Here is a 19,111-nt window from a genome sequence, read left to right on the forward strand (position 1 = left end):
GAAGGAGTAACTAACATAGGTGCTAACAGTTACCCAGTGACAGCGTCATGCGAAGGAACTGGTAGGCTTGTTTTCACATTTCTTTGCATTTATATAGTGCTGCTAAGAGATGGCTAGCATTCAGCTTAATTCCTGGGTAACAAAACACTCTTAAAATGAATTAACTTTTTAAACTTGTGTCAGCTGTTTCTCAACTTTCCAATTTTCCTAATTCTGTCTTTGCCCCCAAACCATCACTACTTTCAGGTAACAAGTTTAAATTTTCAAGTACGGAAAACTTCCCTTTTGTACGTTAAAGATGAACAGCTGCTCCGACTGATTTTATCTAAGTTAATATTTGGGGTTTTTTTCAGTTAAAGACAGAGGGCTACATTCCCCTAAACTCTCTTTAAAACTCACATGTAATCATTGCTGTGGGGTGATCTGAAGGTGAAGGTTTGGCCCAAGTCCCAACAAGCAGCTGTGTGTTGGATTATGAAGAAGTGGTCATTTTATCCTTTTGATTACCAGACTATTTCAGTAGCACAAATGCTTACGAAACCACAAACACATGAGGTTGAAATAAATACTTGCTTATTTTGAAACGTATTTTCTGAATTGAACCATCAAACTTGTTGCCTCTTCTTTGTCACAGTGCTCCATAAGGTTGTCATGGGTCTAAACCCTAATCATCGGTAGACAGTGCCTCCAAAACATGACTTACTGCTTCAGTTTAGCACTGTATTGCAATATATAATGCAAAAAGATTATTCACAATAATCTTTTTTTCTGTATTTTCTGTTCTGTATTTTCATTCATAAGGGAAAAAGTTCATTATATTGATAAAGAGTGGCAGGAGACATATTTTCAATATTGGGCTCCTGACAGAAAAGCCCAAATCCTGCAGAGCAGACTATCCACATGCAAACTCTGGATGTTGACTTAAAGGGTATCACATTAAAACTGAATCCTTTGGGTCATTTCAGTAATAATTGATTTGTCTATGAATCACAGGACTTGTCAGATGATTGCTATGACTCATAACAGATTATTATGACATCCACAATAATGAACCTTATTATGACAGTGTCTTGCATAAAACTGCCCCTCTCTGAGCACAACACACCCCAGACTATTATAATCTCATCAGCATTTTCTCTTTCCCCTCCCAAAATCAGTGTTAAACACAAAAGAAAAGTACAGCCATATGAAGTTGAGAGAAAAAGGATGGTTAAAAAGAAGAGCAAAGGGTGAAGCAGCTGAAAATGCATGCTCAAATTCTGTCCTCGGCTCAGCAGTCACACCTGAATCTCCCAGCAGTCAAAAGCCATTCTTAACATGTGATCCATCAGCTGACACCAACTCAAGATGCATTTTTAAGATGAAATTAAGGGTTTATGTGAATGACTTACAGTAATACACTGAACACACCACTTCCTTACTGACAACTGTAAATTTCAATTTCAATTGTAAATACAAAACTTCAATGACAACACCTGATGTAAGTCATACAGTGACTTTGAAACATAAAGAGTTATTGATAGCTACTTCTGATTAGGTTAAATTCTATTACAAGTAAATAAATAAAAATATCATTCCAGATATCACTTGAACTTGTGCTATGGAATTATGGGTACTAAAACTTATGCTGTATTACCTAGTTAAAGAACACAAGCTGCAAGGCTCAAATGGGAAAGACTTAGTAATTGTGTTCAATTTTGAAATGAACATGAAAGACAAACAAAATGTCTTTTGCTTATAGCCATAAAGCTTCCCTTGAGAACTCTGTTTATCTTTAATCATCATGGCAACTTCTGAATTTTTTGTTTACCTAAAAAAAGCATCATCTTTATGTTTTCAAAGATGCCCATTCTCATATCTTGCAGTTACTGCCTAGCACAGCGGCTGGAGAAACCCTTCTTTGTATACTGAACAAATTTATTGTATGAAATACATACACATATTGTATGAATTAAATACACATTTACAGAAGCATCTGTGTAAGCATTCCTCACAAAGCTTAACTTCTACCTCCAAACACACTAGGCAGCCTGAGCTCACAGCATATCTTCTGGTGTGTTTTAGCAGGCAGCAAAAGTGGTTGCATTTTTCTTTAGGTAATCTGATACATGTATACATACTATCAGGCCATGGATGATGTCTGGATACGGCACATAGCCCTCAAGAGGTTAATAAGCTACAGGAATCAATAGTTGCTTTCTCTCTCGTAACAAAGTTCCTTCAGTTACACAGATCAGCTCACCTTAGCATGATCTATGGCACACTATACCCCAAAATCTGTTATTTCAGGGAAATAGGTTTCCTGCGCTAGGAACTGCTACCAGTTTTCTTTCAGATTTCTTTTACAGTGCTGCACTAGTGCATGCCCACAGGCAGTATGAATATAAAAATGACAGAGGTTATGTTAACAATGGTAGAGTTAGCATCCAGAAACGATCACATAAATCAAATTTTGACAAGGATGTACTTAACACTGCAGCAGACATTCATTACATTGTTATTGTTCTTTCAAAGTAAACAAACTTGGTTATGCATTCAAATAAGGCTTTGAGTTTTCCTTCACAGTATCACCTTTTTTCATTTTACTGCACATCAGAGTACAATAAAAACAGGTCACCCAGCAGCTGAGTGGATAACAACAGGTTTATTAATTTTCAAAAGCCAAACAATTCAGAAGCAGAAAATGTTTTTTCCTCTTCTTTGCAAAAGGATGAAGAAGAAATCAGGTCCTCGAGCACGTGCCTTTGACTCATATGATTCATAACACTCTTTTCCCTATTCCAAGGATGCCAAGACATTCTGTACTCAGCTGCTGCTTTACAACTGTATGCCTAAAGAGTCAAGCAGGATTGGTAGAAAAGTGCTGGAATATCAGGAAGACAAGGTGAGAGGATCAGTCCTGCAATCTACTGTGCAGGCAGTTTGCAGAGAGCAAGGACTGTGGGAAACAATTTGTCTCAAGTCCTATACATTACAGAGGTAACTTCCTGCACTGGTTCCTGCCTTGACAGCTGATTAGAATGCTTTTACTTGAAAGCCCAAGACGTATGTACGTGGCTTATGAGGAGTAACTGGTGTTTGTCCAATTTTTGTGGGTCAAATAATGCCCAGGCATTTAGATCACCTTTATTGAAGTCCTGTTTGGCATACTCATCACGTGACTTGGTTGCTGACCTTTTCTTATGAAAAAGAGTGCATAGCACTGATGGTAGAATAAAACTGCTGTGCCTTCTTAATATCTTTTTACAATATGGATTTGTCGTATTATCCAAAGACAACAACAGCATGAGTAGGGATAACTGAACTAGCACAGGTGATCTGAAAATTAATTCCAAACTTAGTATTTCAAATTTGAATTTTGGAGAAGGAACTGGTCAACCAGAAGAACAGATAACCTCTCTGCACTGTCTAGGCTTTCCTGTTACCTTGTGCCTTGCAGTACAAAAACCTTCTGGAAAGGCAACATTGCAGTTTTGAAGCAGGGCCTGAGAAAAAGCACAAAGCACCAGAAACCTATGTAAAAGTATTGTCACTTGAAAGCTTTCAGTCTAGTTAAGCCACAACACTAGTATAGAAGGATAAAGAAGATGAATATCCCAGTTGTACTTCTTAATCATCTGTGGCTGCTGTGAGAAACTGGCATGCAAGTTTGATCAAAAATTAATAAGATTGTGTTTCTTTTATCATATGATATACACTGGTCACCACAATGAAGAAGACAAGAGATGAACACCTTGCACTATATCATATCTACAGATAAACAAGTGTGTTGTTGTACTGAATGAAATCTTGTAGATGTAGAAATCCTCATGAGACTTCCTCAAATTATATGGGAATCGAGAAAGTCTATGTTATAAACATTTTGTTTTTACTTTCTTCTCTAATGTCTAAACATGATTTGTTCCTTGACTTCTGATAAAATCCAATGTTGGAGATCAATTGCTTTCTGTTTGCTCTATTGCTCATGTGGGTTGCAACTGTATTATTTCTCTTTAAATGGGTAAACACATTTTTTCAATTAAGACAAGGCTGTGAGAAAGAGAGGCACTCTGAATACATCAGAGAAAAGCAGAAAATCAGGAGTAAAACAAAAGATCTTCAAAATTTTCCACTTTGAGTCAAGAGCCCATTCTTCAACCACCTGCACAAGTGCACAAAAATCAATGCAGAGCTCTGTTTACAGAAGAGGTGCTCATATGCTTCTTTGGCTAATACAGTTAATGAAATGTGACAGATTCTGTAGGTCACCTTGCTGTGGGGTTTCCTTTTCTCTGAACATCACTTGAGGTGATGGTGCTTGTAACAACTCAGTTTCCGAATCATAAGTTCCTGCACAATTGTTGGCATATTGAAGAACACCAGTTCTGTAGTTCCCCCCCCCCAATCCCAATATATATTCCTTTTGATACTGTTTGAAAGAGACTACAGAACTTAAGGATCATGCAGATTATCCCACTTATATACTGAATTATCCCATTACATGAACTAGGGAGAAACTAGGGTTTCAATGACCAGCTGGGTAACAGAACATTAATAAGAGGAAGAGGAATAGATTAAATCAAAATTTAAGATGAATTTAGATGTGTTTCTCTTCATGATTTGCAGCCTTTGTTGGGGTCATCAATCATCTTTATGCAGACAAACATCTTGGTCTCTTTTATTAAGCCTCCTACAAGTTCAAATGGCATGTTGTATTCTATTTTGCCACAAAGTCATTATAATTTCAATATGAACCTTCACTTTGCCACTTCAATCTTCATACAGTAGCACAGCCAGGACCTTTCTTTCCTAAAACTGCAAATGTTCTATAGCTGATTATAGTTTCTCCAACAGGAAATGGTACATCCCCCCCCTCCCTTCACTCCCCTTGAGAAAAAGCAACATAACCTGTAATAACAGCAAACCAAACTTTCATTTATCATCTTAATGATCCTTTCTCCTTGTTCTTTCTTTTCCTCTGGTCATTTGGAAAGTATCCTCAGTGTTATCTCCAGTACACCCTTTCCCTTTTCTAATCAGGGAGAAGAAGGTGGGGTGGCAGAATGGGTCACGCATCATTTGGAAACTTTTAAAGGGACACTCTCAGTGGAACTGAATCCCAAATCTGTATTAAAAAAATAAGTTACAAACCTGTATAAACAGGTCCGTTATTACAGTGTGTAGTCTTCACACACTAAGACTTTGTCTGTGAACCACACCTAGTTTTTCGTTTGCTGTCATGAGTTCTCCTGAAGCATTCATAACCCAAACTACTGCATTTTCTTAGTATACGAGGGCACATGCATCAATCAGTTTTGCATTCTGGCTTCCATTTTCTACAAATGTAGTGTAAAAGCTAAGCAAGGAGCATGAATGGTACGAAATAGAATATACTTTTCAATCTACCTGGTTATTAAATTTTGCAGTTAACAATTCTTAAAAACACTTAACAACGCAAACAACACCCCAAACAACAAAAAAAAATTCTGTTATTTGATGAAAACGGGGAACCAGACTTCCAGTCACAGGAAGAATTTCAGAATATAGTGTTACTAGAAAACAGAAGAGTCTTCATGCTGAAATGGTATTAAAAGAATCCCAATTCCTCTTCCTTGAATAGGTAATTGAAAGCAAGGCCCATACGCTGACTTCAGTTCTGGAAATGTTCTTCCCATTCAAAGCAGACACAAGCTAACCAGATTAAGACACCCATGTGTCTTCAGGATGTTGATGAGTATGTTTTGGACATGCTTATCCTTGAGGAACTAAGGGAGGTATTATGTAGAAATGATGCAGAACTCGTAAGATCTCTCCCTTCCTAATTTAATAACCATCTGGAACTTTGGACTCATCTCCACAGGCTGTCTTGGGATCCAAGTAATCCAATCAGCCCTTGAAACTTCCTCACAAGACTCTTAGTGTCCTAATTTAACCTGGGTCAGAAATATCTAAAAAGGCATCTCTCACTCCCACTTCTTTTTCTAGCCAAAGGCAACAAAACAAGACAGTTAACCAAACTCTTTTTAACCTCACTCATTTGGGTTCAGGTTACTTGATGGTTCAGTTTGGGGTTGGTGGCTGTGGTTAGGTTTTATTTTCCCTGGAGATGGGCCCTACCTGAAAGCCCTGGAGTGTTCAAAATCCAAACCCAAAAATTAATGCAAATTTTGCAAATGGACCCTTCTGTAGACAGGCAGAAACCACAGATCCAAATGTCCACAGACTTCGGTTCTTTGAGATGGAGACTTTTTCGTGAGTTCATGTCTTCCTTTACTAATCCTGACAGCACTTTTCATTTCTATAGTACCTAATTCATCATATGCCTGCTAAGCATCACTTTATTTGCAAGCAAACTGAAAACCAGACTATTTTGCTTGACTCAAATCAGACAGCAAATCAAGGACAGAGACTGAATGGTACCAAATGTCATTGTTTATCACTATCTGGTACTAAATGTATATCATCTATACTAGCAGTTTACTAATCTTAGCTTAAAGCAGGTGCTGCAGTTTTGGACTCAATTTCTGCCTGCATAACAATACCAAGTTCCTATGTAATATACAGATTGCCTTTCCAGTGTCTGCAGATATGTTTTGACCTTTTAGATATTTTCAGATTCCACTGTATGTTCCTGTTGTGGAAGGTGTAAGGAAACATAAATCTCCTTGGGTAACTCCATTTTGGTAGAAAGACTCCATTTTGCAGGTCACATACTATATCCTTTCCCTTTCCTTGTTATCCCTCCTGCATCAATATACAGAGAAGTGAATTCTATCAGATACTGGTCTAATGTGGATGGCTTACTGAAAACAAGTGAGTACAAGATAATGAAAGCAATCGTATAACTAATACTGTGACAAAATCAAAGTGCCCCTACTGAGGGATTTTTCTGGAAAGTTAAAAATGCAAGTAAAAAGATTTTAATTATATTACTCCACAGAAGAAAAAATTAAATACAGTCAATTAGAGGCTAATAATTTTGTAATTTGCATGCAAAAATTCAATCCAGAGAAAAGCTTAGTATAAACAAGATGGGAACTGGAGAATCACTGTTGAAGTCTTAAGAATCTGCTTGTCTTCTGAGTTAAAGCTTGACAAGTAAATTTGTAAATAAAAAATTACTCATCTCAGATATGAATTATGTTATTTTGTTACCTTACCTAATTTCACCTGGCAATACAACAAAGTATCTAACATAACTGGAGCAGGGTGAGGTCTTCCTGGTTACAGCTGTATGCTCACCTACAATTCTAGATTTATCACAAGGAATTCCCTCAAACTTTTGGTTGATGCAATGAAGAAACATACTATAACAGCCATCACCAGAACTCATCGTGAGATACTGTTTTAATAAATGCGTATTAGTCACTGGTGGGATCTGGTTCAATGACTCACTGAGCAACTCTGTCAATCAGAGAACTAAATTACTGCTGCCTACGGTCCTTTATTTCTCAAACCCAAACTATGCTTTGCTAAAAGGAAAACTGGATCAAGTTAATTTTCACTGCAGAAGTGTCTCAAATGCTTAATTATTACCCTGTAAATATTCCGTGTAAATCCTTTTCTGTCCTGTGAACACAAAAAGGCTCATTTAATTCACAGAAATGCAGAAGTGCCAACAAACTGCCACCATTAATTTCAGCCTGCTCTGGGTACAGTTACAAGCTATTGAGTTCAGAGTCAAACCTTCCTAAAATTTGTGATGTTTGGTTTGGAATCAATCTGGCATCATTTATAGATTGTACTCAGCAACTTGATGGCACCTAACACTTGTCTATTACATCCCATTACTCCTTGTGGAAAGTAAGTTCTGAACACTAAGCCTTCTTTTCTTCTACTGCTCCCATTTTGAGGAATGTGTTATGTGTATGAAGAGAAAGCCAGCTCCCCATTTTCTTATAAACATACAGGGCTCTGCAAAACTTGTATCTTCTACTTTAGGAGTTTGTAAAGTCTGAATATTTGTCTATCAGCACCCTAGTGAACACAGAGCCCCAAGTCTGCCATGTCCAGCTTTTTGTTTTTTTCTTTTCTGGGATATAACTGTGGCCATCAGGTGCAGGTGGTCCCCTGTCTTACTATGACAGATGGAAAAAGAGATGTTTGGCTTGCCTCCTGCACGGTCTTCACACCAGGCTGGCTAACAAACATTGGCTGCTGAAGCTTCCCTGGGGAGAGAAGCTGCTGCGTAGCTTTCCCTCAAGCTTCTGGCTCAAAATCATCAACACAAACAAGTATCTGGTTGGTCATGCAGGTCTCCACAAGTTGCAAGGACTGACTCAAGAGGCTAAGGTAAATATATTCGTTGTAATGCAGAACCAAGGAGTTCTTGGTGACGCAGGGATATTTTACACTCAATTTTGTATTCTAGAGTCATCTTTAGAGTCCCAAAAACCTCCACTGTAACTATGTCTCAAGGAAAATTTACAACTGGGCAGAGAAAAGAGGAAGATGCTAAAGCCTTGCATATCCTCCAGGCAGGATCCTGCAAAATCCTCACTGCCCTGACAGACTGGCACTGACAAGGTGAAATAACACTCACTAACTTTCTATATATTGCAGAGAGGCACCAGAGGAATGTGTAGATGGCATCACAGACATTAGCTCAAACAGCAAGAAGCCAACATTAATCCAGTTGGCTTTGGTTAGAGTTACAGAAGATCCCGTTTGCAGAGTGCAGGAAGTTTTCCTATCCAAAAAGACTTAACGGTGTTTTAAGTTACATAGTGACTTTACTGCAGGACTCCAGAAAAAACAAAATATATGGTCTACTCAGTGTTACCCCTTAATAGCCAGAGTAGGTAAGAATCCACCAGTTTGGCTGAAATCCACCAGTCTGTAACTAAGTTAAAAAAGTTACACTGAAGTAACCTTTAGTCTGACATTAAATAGCAATGTCCTGATATTTTTTAAATGTCAATTTTCAAAATGAATGTCAACTCTGTTAAAGAATGAGCTTCAGTGTTTTCCCTTACTTTAAAACAAGAGTGGTACTGTTATTTAGGATAAGGAACAATCACTATTTAAGCTCAGTTTTTGTGAATTAGTGGGAAGTGGAGTAATGTTTATGCTGCATTTCTTTATAACTTCTGAGGATATTTACCATAAAATACTCTCTGCCTCATCCATCCTTTACTGTAACAGCTTTCATTATGCAGTTGCTGTTTGTCAGCTATTGCCCCAAACAAATACAGCGTGGTGCCAAAATATTACTGCAAGTGTTAGTTATGCACTGTCCAAAAAAGTAGTGACATTTATATATATTTCTTTTTAATAGGATGTGCAGCACTATGGTTTTTTGCTGCTTATATGGTATGTGCAACAGAAAAGAATTTGACAGATAGACTTTTATATTATTTGTTCATATACATCTGTTTACTTATTGGAAAAACACGTATCTGTGTGTTCTGACACACAGCATCTTCATTTACCTGTAGGTCACCGAGTGAGCCAGGCCCAGTGCACTTGCCATCTACAAAATTAGCAGTTAAGTGCCTAGAAATCTCACTTCAGTTTGCACTAAAAAAGGAAGCCAATACCACTCTCTAGACAGGAAGCAGTAAATACACAAAACCGTAAAAACAATTGGAAATCCAAAATCCAAATCACTACTTTTCCTTACACAGAGATCACGATCAGCCATAGGGACTTCCTTCAGATTACAGAAAAGCAGTAAAAAGAAAGAATGCCAGAGGTCTCCAGGGTGCCTCACATCCATGGGATCAGACACACATGCAGAGGGAGGCATCGCTTTTAAGTTCAGCAGTTACAGGAGATGGGTTATGAGGAGTGCCCTGCTCCTTGTATGATCAAAGTCTGAGCATTCACAGTATGTTCCTTCCCATGGATCTCTCCCCAGACAGCCCAGGGGCAGCAACAGCACTTCCCAGAAACCAGCAGGATTCATCTAGAGGGGTGAAAGTGGAAGCTTTATTGCCAGAAAAAAGATCTGAGAAGTTTTTGGTTTCTTTAACCAGGAAGAGGAAAGAACATATGATGAGAATTGTAAGTATTGTGTATGTATTCAAGATAAAAAGGTAATTATTAGACACACTTAAATGTGAATATATATTCACATCTACTTCACGACTGAAAAGAAGTGATTTATTTTCTCTCAGTCTTCATGAGGGCATCAACAGTAATATTTCAAACTAGCCTAAACCAGGTAGGGTATTTTTCAAATTTTTCATTGTAAGCCAGGACTAAATTAGGGCTCTGCTCAAACCAGTGTGTTATTCCCCTTGTCAGATCCCAAGACCTCCTCTTCCTATTAGCACCTCTTTTCTCCTGACTCCCAGCCCTTTGCAGCTGGGCTTCTTCCTCCCTCCCTGCCAGCTACCTCCTTTCTCCCTCCTCAGGCGCTCGGGAAAGTTACAAGCAGTTACAAATGGGAGACGTAAAACTTTGCCTTGACAATTGCTTCTTAATGAAAAGCATAATGACTGGAAGCTTAAAAGTGTCATCACTAAACAAACTGTCAGACCTTCAGTCTGTTTTGATGAAGACAGTGAATAAATTTTGTTTCAAATGTTACATGGAGTAGTTTGCGCAGTACACAAGGACGCATTGACAGCTCCCTGTGTCTGAACACTGCAGTTAACACAGCATCCACACTGAATGTGACAGGGCCCAAGTCTAAGTGTTCTCTGGTTTTTCTTTTATTTTATTGGCTAATGGCTCTGCATGGGGATAAAAAAACCTATCAGGTGAAAACAACCCCAAACAACAGGATCAGGATTTTTTTTTTTTTCCTTTTAGATTTGCCCTCCTTTATTTACAACAGTGGCAAAATAACTTCAATCAAAATGAGGTTAAGATTATTTTTAACAGATGTTCACTGCTGGCCTGACCCAAAATCCATTGACGTCAATGAGAAGACTCCATGGGGCTTTGGATTGGGTTCTAATTGTTGGAAAAATTAATGTTATTGTAAACCACTGGTCAGCGCTGTCACATGCTCCCCTTCTGTGCCAATTCTATATGACCGGATAACAGACTCACATAAATCTGTTCCAACTGTTGGCTTAGAGGCTAAGGGACACAGAGGTTTATCTCCTTAATTCTGAAGCACTCCCTGTTCCCCCAGCAAACCCCATGGCACCACTGTATTTACTTCACAGACTCAACATTATGGACAGTATTCGCACAACCAAAACATTTCACAGTCAAACACTGAGTGGGAATAATAGAATTATTAATACTGGCTATGTGAAGACAGCTGAACTACAGATATTTATGAGACAAGATACTTTGGTTCATATACTATGAATAGATTCATTTTACTTCATTTTTAATATAGAGCTGAAGGAAGGGTTGCACTTACTGTTAAGAAGACGGAAGTCTATAAACGGGTAGGAGCCACGGCGCTCAGAAAGAACCCCTGTCTGACCTCTCACCCGTGCATCTCCTGCAAAACACAAAATCCCCAGAGAAGTTAGAAGGGGCAGCTGCCTTTCTCTGCTGTTTAGATCTAGATCTATTTTCTATTCAAAGTGATGACGTTATGCTCCTCCAGTGGGAAAACTAAGGTCCAAAAAATCATCTCCCATGACATCCCTGGGTAATTGGGTAAAGCAGTATAGCTGATCCTCTTATCAGAACAAAAGCACAACACCCCTCCCCACTTTTATCTTATTTCACAGCTTCTTGCCCAGTAAGTAGACATGCAGGAGTAGCACAGAAGTCTGGTTTTTTGCCCAGACAAGACCAGTTGGATTCTGACTGTCATGGCATCACTCATGAAAGGCTCACTGCACAACTGACTTCCAAAGCTGTGGGGCGGGTCTCAAAATCATGAGTTGATGAAAAAATTCACAAAGAAAATATGAATATTTTTTTAAGGTGGCGTTTTGTTTGTGCTTACTTGACTGTTTGTATCTGTTTTACTTTCTGCTCTTTGAGCACCCTGGAAAACATCAGCCGTCTCAAACACTGAAGCTTCTTTATGTAAGTGAAACCTGATGTTCTCAGATAAGCATTACTCCAGTGCTTTAGGATTTACATTTAAATACGATAAAAGGACAACATAATACTAAGAATATCACTGTATAATTCACATTGATTACTTCCCGAATTAACATGTAATATTGATGAAATAGGCAAAACTTGTTTCAGAAGAAAAATGCTACTCAGGATAGTAAGAGTTAAAAAATCTCTCTCCAAGTAGATATGAAGTAGTGGGAAGCAGATGTAATTTTTATATTTTCATAACCTTAAATATCTTGTACTATAATGTAATAGTTTCTTTACAGGCAAATAACAAAACCAAAATATTAAAATTGCTAAAATATGATTTTATAGGTTCAGATTAGAGTACTCTAGTTCTTCACAATACCAGGTCCTCCTCTACAGAAACATGGGCCATAGTGCTGAAAGCATACCCTCAGACAACTCACACTGTAGGACTCTCAAAATTTGCAATAAAATTGCGAATTATTACTTAGCTTCAGTTGTGCTTCCTCTGGGATATGAATATAGCATCTGACTAATCTAAACAAAGATAATTTAAGAATTTGGCTGCTAGTGCTAACTCTTGCTGCTTGTGTTTAAAAACAAAAAAACATCTTGCAGTGCAAAAGAAGGACCTAGTTAGATGCTGTTCTTTTTTTCTATCTAACGTTCACGTAAAATGTGCTTACAATTATGTTTAAGGGAAGAAAGCCAAGTAGAACTATTAAGTTAAATATTCGAGGTGGAGAAAAACTTCTGTGCCCTCTAGGGGTCCTTAGAGGTACGAAAGACACAGGAGCGTGCACTCCAATTTAGAATATTTCAAACACTGTCACTTTTGACTATAAATATAAATTTATTTTCTCTCATCCTTACTTTCGCTTTGTTACTTTGAACACGTGTTCCCTTTACTCTGCTCCTGCTTGCTAACCGCTCGCTCTAAGGAACCAGCCCAAAAGATCTCAAGCTGCTGTTGACCCCACTTACCCCTCCTGATAGCAGGGGCAGGAGGTGCAAACCTCTGCCTGCTCTTCAGCTGTTGCAGTTCAAAGGTATGGTAATAGCGTGGGTCTACCTTCATCAGCAGCTAAAAATCATGTGCAACTTGTGGCAACGGTGGTATATACACCTATTCCCTTGCGCTCCTTCTGTTGAAGGGCAGAAGGGTGGAGCAAATAGCTGGAGAGTTTGTAAAACACCGAAGCAGGATTCATCAGCACCCATGAGTCAGAGCTCATAAGGCAGCACCTGGACTTAAAAGCATTGCTCTTTGCCACAGGTAGACCATCAGATTGGCTGACTCGTGCAGAAAGAGTAAGAATGGCAGCATACAGTACGTGTTATATAAACTCCAAAAAATCAGACAGGCTTGAGCCTGTCACTAATACAAGCACCAGCAAATTAAGAACGGGTGTAAATTCAAGAGCATGCTTTGATCAAGGCTTTTGTTTTTCTGCATGCACCAATGAATTAACAGGAAACTGCAAGTAATCCCTTGCAAGTAATCCCACTGATCACCATGTCACTTGTGATCCTTCACAAAAAAGAGAGCAATTCAAACTTCCAAAAAGTCTGACACACACACACAGACACACACACCCCCCACCGCTTCCCCCAAGGTGTGAGATACTGTAAACCTGGAAAGATTGATTTTCTTTCTGGACATGAAATAATGTATCTATCAGATCAAGAAAAGTAGCATAGTACTACAGAACAACAGAATCATACAAAGTTATATATAAAGGTAATGCCCAACTCTGGTTTTAATAGCATGACCCCAAATTTTGAGGAAGAGAATGCTAAAGATAGGTAGACAACTGCAACAGAGGAAAACACAATATGAGCTTACCAAAAGTAGACCATGCAAGATAAAACTTGATGCTTACTTACCTCAAATAAAGTAGCTAATGATTAGACAACAACAAAAAAATCAACAGTGTAGTGCATTTCAATCATAAAGGCTTTATTAAACATATAAGGCAAGAGATAAGCACAAAAACTGAAGTGGGAAAAGACTGTAAGTAAGAAGATAAAGTGGTACACTGAAAGGAAACCTTGCTTGGTAACAGTTACTGCATGATTTTTAGAAGACTAATATTGGGAATGGTCTTAAAATGTTTATTGATGATCTTGACACAGAATTAGGACAGCACTAGTGAGACAAAGCTGGAGATACGAGGTATATGCAGCTACAGCTATTTTAAATGAAGTTCACTGCTGCTGTCGCCTACTCTGCCTCAACTGCTCTATGGCCAGCGCAGCTATGTGCTGCTATGTGCAGCTTCCACCTTCATTTTACTGGTAGTCTAGCTTCCTCTCGTGGTGTTGCTGATGTCTCCTATAGAACTAAAGACTAGCCAACTCAGACAGGTATGTACCTTATTCAGGTAAAGTAATTCCAGAGGGAAAGTAAGAAAGGTATTGCTGCCATTAGTCAAAGTACTTCGTGTTAAGTTCAGCTGAAATACTGCCTCTGAGAAAGCTGAATTCCTCCTGGAAAAAGTGAAGAGAAGGACCTCTGGGAAGATGATCAGGGCACTTAAGAGCCATTTCATAAAAGGAAAATCAGCCTGGAGTAATGCCCACCATTGATAAGGAGCAGAATGGGAAAAGAGCCATTTAGGTGATGAGAAGAATATGATTCTGAAGGAGGAGATAAAAATGGTTGAAACAGCTGATGGCATGGGCTTTATACACACAGAAAAATGGCCCAAAATAGTGAAGGACTATGCACGACAATTGCTAAACTTGCTACCAGCAATATGTTCTTCAAACTAAGAAAATGTGACTGAGTTTTACTAAACCAGCAAAACCAAGGACTTGATGTCATGAAAAATTACTGATGATTCTGACTGGCTATTTGTGTAATTTCACATTTTTTACAGATAATAACATTTTGGGCTGTCTCTAGCACTACGAGAAACTATATGCACAATAAGTCTGCATCCCTACTGCCTTAGTAAAAGCCTCTAAAATCCTTATATTCAAGGATTATTAATTTTACCCTCAGGGAAGGCAAGTTTCTGATGAGTCAAAGATGTTATCAAGTAGCTCTACCTCATGAATCTGTTATTTCAAAATCCTTCGCCAGGTGCCGCCTAGTCTCTTTCTATATCATTAGAAAAAGATTAGTTAGGAAGTAGTGGTGGGCTAAATCAACCACACCTGCCCTCCATGCTTTCTTGGCTTTTACTTGGAGAACATTTATATTCTTCCCTATTACTTTTAATTACCTCTAAGTACACTCAACAAAGATACTGAATATAGGGATCGCACCAGATGTACACTATACTGCATGACTTTTAATTTCTGAAAGACAAGGGCCGTTCATGGCAACACACCAGACTTTCTTTTTTGGTTTGACAGAGGACTTTGAGGGTAACCTTGATCAGTCCACCAGACCTTTACATCTCCTCGCTCTCCACCTTAAAATTAAGCTGAACTATTGTTCTGACAATTTAGGCAATTAGCAGTTTTAGATAAATAATCCTTTTTGGAGTGAAAGGAAGGATTCTGTGGAAACAGGGCAGGAAATTTTGACAGCTCATTGTGTTCCCAAGTGAAACAAGCAGGGTGAAGGGAAATGGCAAGGGTAGGTTCTCCTTTTCTTCTCTGAGCTGAAGATGGGAGGCTGGAACATTTTCCAGCCACAAGCACGAAGGGCTGCACCCCTGCCAGAGCCAACTTGCCATGAGAGCTTCCAGCAGGAACGCGTCCCAGGGGCCACTAAGCTCTTGATTTCTACTTTGTCCTTGTTAAAACAGACAAAAAACCCAAACCCAACAAACTAAAGCAACCTACATTAGGCATTAGGTAACAGGAGCCTGTGGGGCAGATGCTGTGACTGACATGCATGACAACCTATACACAGGAAAACTGGATATAGGGCAAGAACCATGGTACTACTGTGGCCATAGCTTCAGCATGATTCCAAGATGGGCAGAAGGGTTAAAAAAAAAAGGCAGCTCTTAGCTGCCTGTCATGTCTGGAGGAAAGAGCCATCTGCACCAGGGAAAACAACTTCTCCAAGACTTGTGGGATTCAATTTCAATGAGCAAGCACAACAAATTAGAAGAGAAAACAGGGCTGTAGCTGTGACAAAACAACAGAGTAGCTTCATGCAGCAGAAGTTAGGACCAGCCACCAAATTATTGATTTTATTTAGTACACAGCTCTGTGCGATAAGCCAGTAATACCACAGCAAATTCACAAGAGGCTAAAAGTATTTATTCTGCTCAAGCTTTACAATTTTCATCCTAATAATTCTTAAGCTGACTGTTTTAGGACACATACTGCAGTGGCCCCTGGCTCCTTCACTACTTCAGTTATGAAAAGGCTTGGGATTTCTGAGATCAAGGAAGATGAGTTGCTGATGTTTTAAGCATCATTCTGGTTTTGGCAAAAAGCTTTCAAGACGAGGGAAGTGCTGCTGTGTAAAAGTTACCAAACTCAGATGAAAAGTTAGGTTAAAACCATGTAGCACAATTACTGGAATTATTTTTAAAATGTTTGTTCATGGTGATTTGTGCTTGTTTGGATTATCTTCATTATGTTGTATTAGTGTTATAACAGTTACTGTAAATTCTTGTCTGCAACAAAGCATTTTACGCAGATTTCCTCATGCGCATAAGATCTTCAGTGAACACTTCCTCTGAACAGATGTGGCGAGACTGATGTTAGAGGTTACAGAGACAGGATGACTTTCCTTTCCAGCAGGAGAATATGAGGCAGCCACCTCACTTCGTCTATTTGTAAGCACTAAACTTTTAAGCATGTGAATATTCTCAAACATGAGGTTTTCTGTGCCATATGATGTATGGTTCTATTATTTCTGGGAATCCTAAGGAGCTAGTAAGTAGTGATTTCATCCAATGTGTTTTGCAGTTTCATTCCACAATGCTCTGCAAAGGAAGGTAACTGTTGGTACTCGCTTTTTACAAAAAGGGGATAAAATGATGGTGTACAAACCAAAATTGATTTCTGAGGGGATTTTTACACAGAAAATCATTTAATTTCCCCTGCAGTGGTCCTACCCCATGAATGAATTTTTTTTTTTTTTTTTTTTTTTTTTTTTTTTACCGGGCAAGTACTAGAATTTCAGCTCTCAAAATTCCATCTCCAGATCAGAAGCAGTTGCAGATGAAACATTTCACTCATCCTTTGTTTTCTTACAAAACTATATTTTGGAGTGAATGGTGGTTCTTATGCTCAACATAATCTTGCGGCACTGCCTGACTGTACCCACCAACTGTAATTTAATTCCTGCTCTCCTTTACCAACCTAAATCTGTACAACTGCTGCATATTAATCTCTCAAACAGTATTATCACCACTGCTTCTGCCAATCAGTAAAACACAAGAAAGAGAAGCTGAAAATCTGTTCATAAAACACTCTCAATGCTGAAAGTCTCCTGGTAAGTTTGCTTTCGCACTGACGCATAGCCTATCTGGACATACAGAAGACCCTAGGATCCACAGGCATGCCTTTTAACAGCTGGTCCATTCTGACAAATGATCACCTAGAGTAAAGTTAAATGAACAGACCCTCTTGAAATCCATCCTTAAACCATAGCAGATCACATCAGTAAATCTGGTGCAAAGATTCTGAACTGAAATATCTTGAGGCAAAGCTGTTTCAACATGCAGACTTTGGAAGAAGTGCTTTGCAGACAACTGAAATACAGGAGGGTGAGAAAACTGCAACAGAGAAACAGGTAACAGCAGTCATCAGAAATTCAGATACTGAAGCACTACGTGCACTGCCCTCTTTGCAGACTTGTTTGTTCTTGAATGAGCAAATGCAAAGCCTTCAAAACTAAGTAACTATCTTGGACTGAAAAAATGGTCAGAGTCAATTCGAATAGATCATCCTCCATGTGCCAAAGAAGGTAGCTTTCCAAAATGTCAATGCGTTATATTGCACTGAAAAGGCCTTCAGTTGTTTCTGAGTTTGATAATGTCTTAATATGTATTGCATGTACTTATATGTGTAAGTCAGTGGAGAGGAGTGGTGTGCCTCCACCCAGTGACTAACTCTTAAAGGGACTGAATTGTCTTTCAGAGTTGCATGTTTTTGACTTTGACTGCAGATGGAGCCTAAGACACTTCTGTTCCTCAGTTAGCTGCCATCATTATGAGCACAGCCTACCCAGGGGAAAAATCCAAGACCTCGCCAGTGAGGATCGCGTTCAGACAGCTGAGACCACATCAAACCACTTCTTTGGGCAACCTGTTCCAGTGCCTCACCACCCTCACAGTAAAGAACTTCTTCCTTATACGTAACCTGAACTTCACCTGTTTAAGTTTAAACCCATTACCTCTTGTACACTACAGTCCCTGATGAAGAGTCCAGTATCCTTGTAGGCCTCCTTCAGATATTGAAAGGCTGCTACCTTGAGTGTCCTACTGCTGCTATGATCATGAATGGCAGCACTTTGGCTGACTTGAGGCTTATCTTACTGCTGCTGCCCTGCAGGGCTCAGGGTAGTAAAAGAGGTCCCAGGGCACTTTGCTGGATCAGGAAATCAGACTTGGAGTGGACAGGATCCTCTTAGTATTATAATGGATATTACTATTTCTAGTGCTAGTGCTAAGAACCACCTGTCTGTATTTTGAAGTTTTTACACTGCATTATTGTTTGGGCTTTAGGCTTTTCCATCTCCAAATCTGATCACTGACTTCCCAAGGAAAGCAGATATGAATATATATAGGGCACTTGATAATTTTTGTCTTCCTAACTGGTTAGGTAGCTTGTAAATTACTCTGCATTAGAGGATGGGAGCTATGTTAGCAGAATAAGGTACTTGCATTGCTATCATTGCCATTCTTCTACAGGCCTGCTGGAAAGTGGCAAAACTTTGTGGTTTTCTTATGTATGGAATTGAATCTGAAATAACACTTAAAAAACTAAAGGATGCATCCTGAAATGTTAAGAGCTGTAATAAAAGTAATAACAGCTACAGCATGTTCTTAGCAACACGTAATAGGTTGCATTACCATGGCAACTTTGAAGATAATATCTTACTGTCATGCTGCTCCCATCCCTCTCCCAAACAAATTACAGCATAAATAAACCCCATATTATTAGTTATTTAAATAGTACTTTTTGGATTCTCATCTTCTGCTAGACTCCAAACTATTAAAATAAACACATATTTAATAACAAATTTCCAAGACTTGCATGC

General features: G+C 38.8%; 1 protein-coding gene across 1 annotated transcript in view; it reads right to left on the bottom strand.

Moving 5' to 3' along the window:
* PDE7B (phosphodiesterase 7B) overlaps nucleotides 1-19,111 on the bottom strand; it is a gene marked incomplete at its 3' end in the record, with an annotated part of 178,838 nt that overhangs the window by 21,629 nt on the left and 138,098 nt on the right. Inside the window, exon 3 of the mRNA XM_080617015.1 lies at nucleotides 11,303-11,386. Coding sequence (XP_080473141.1) covers nucleotides 11,303-11,386 — 84 coding nt within the window. The remainder of the gene's footprint in view (nucleotides 1-11,302; nucleotides 11,387-19,111) is intronic.

Source organism: Psittacula echo, assembly GCF_963264785.1.
Source record: "Psittacula echo genome assembly, chromosome: 4".
Classification (NCBI taxonomy): Eukaryota; Metazoa; Chordata; class Aves; order Psittaciformes; family Psittacidae; genus Psittacula; species Psittacula echo.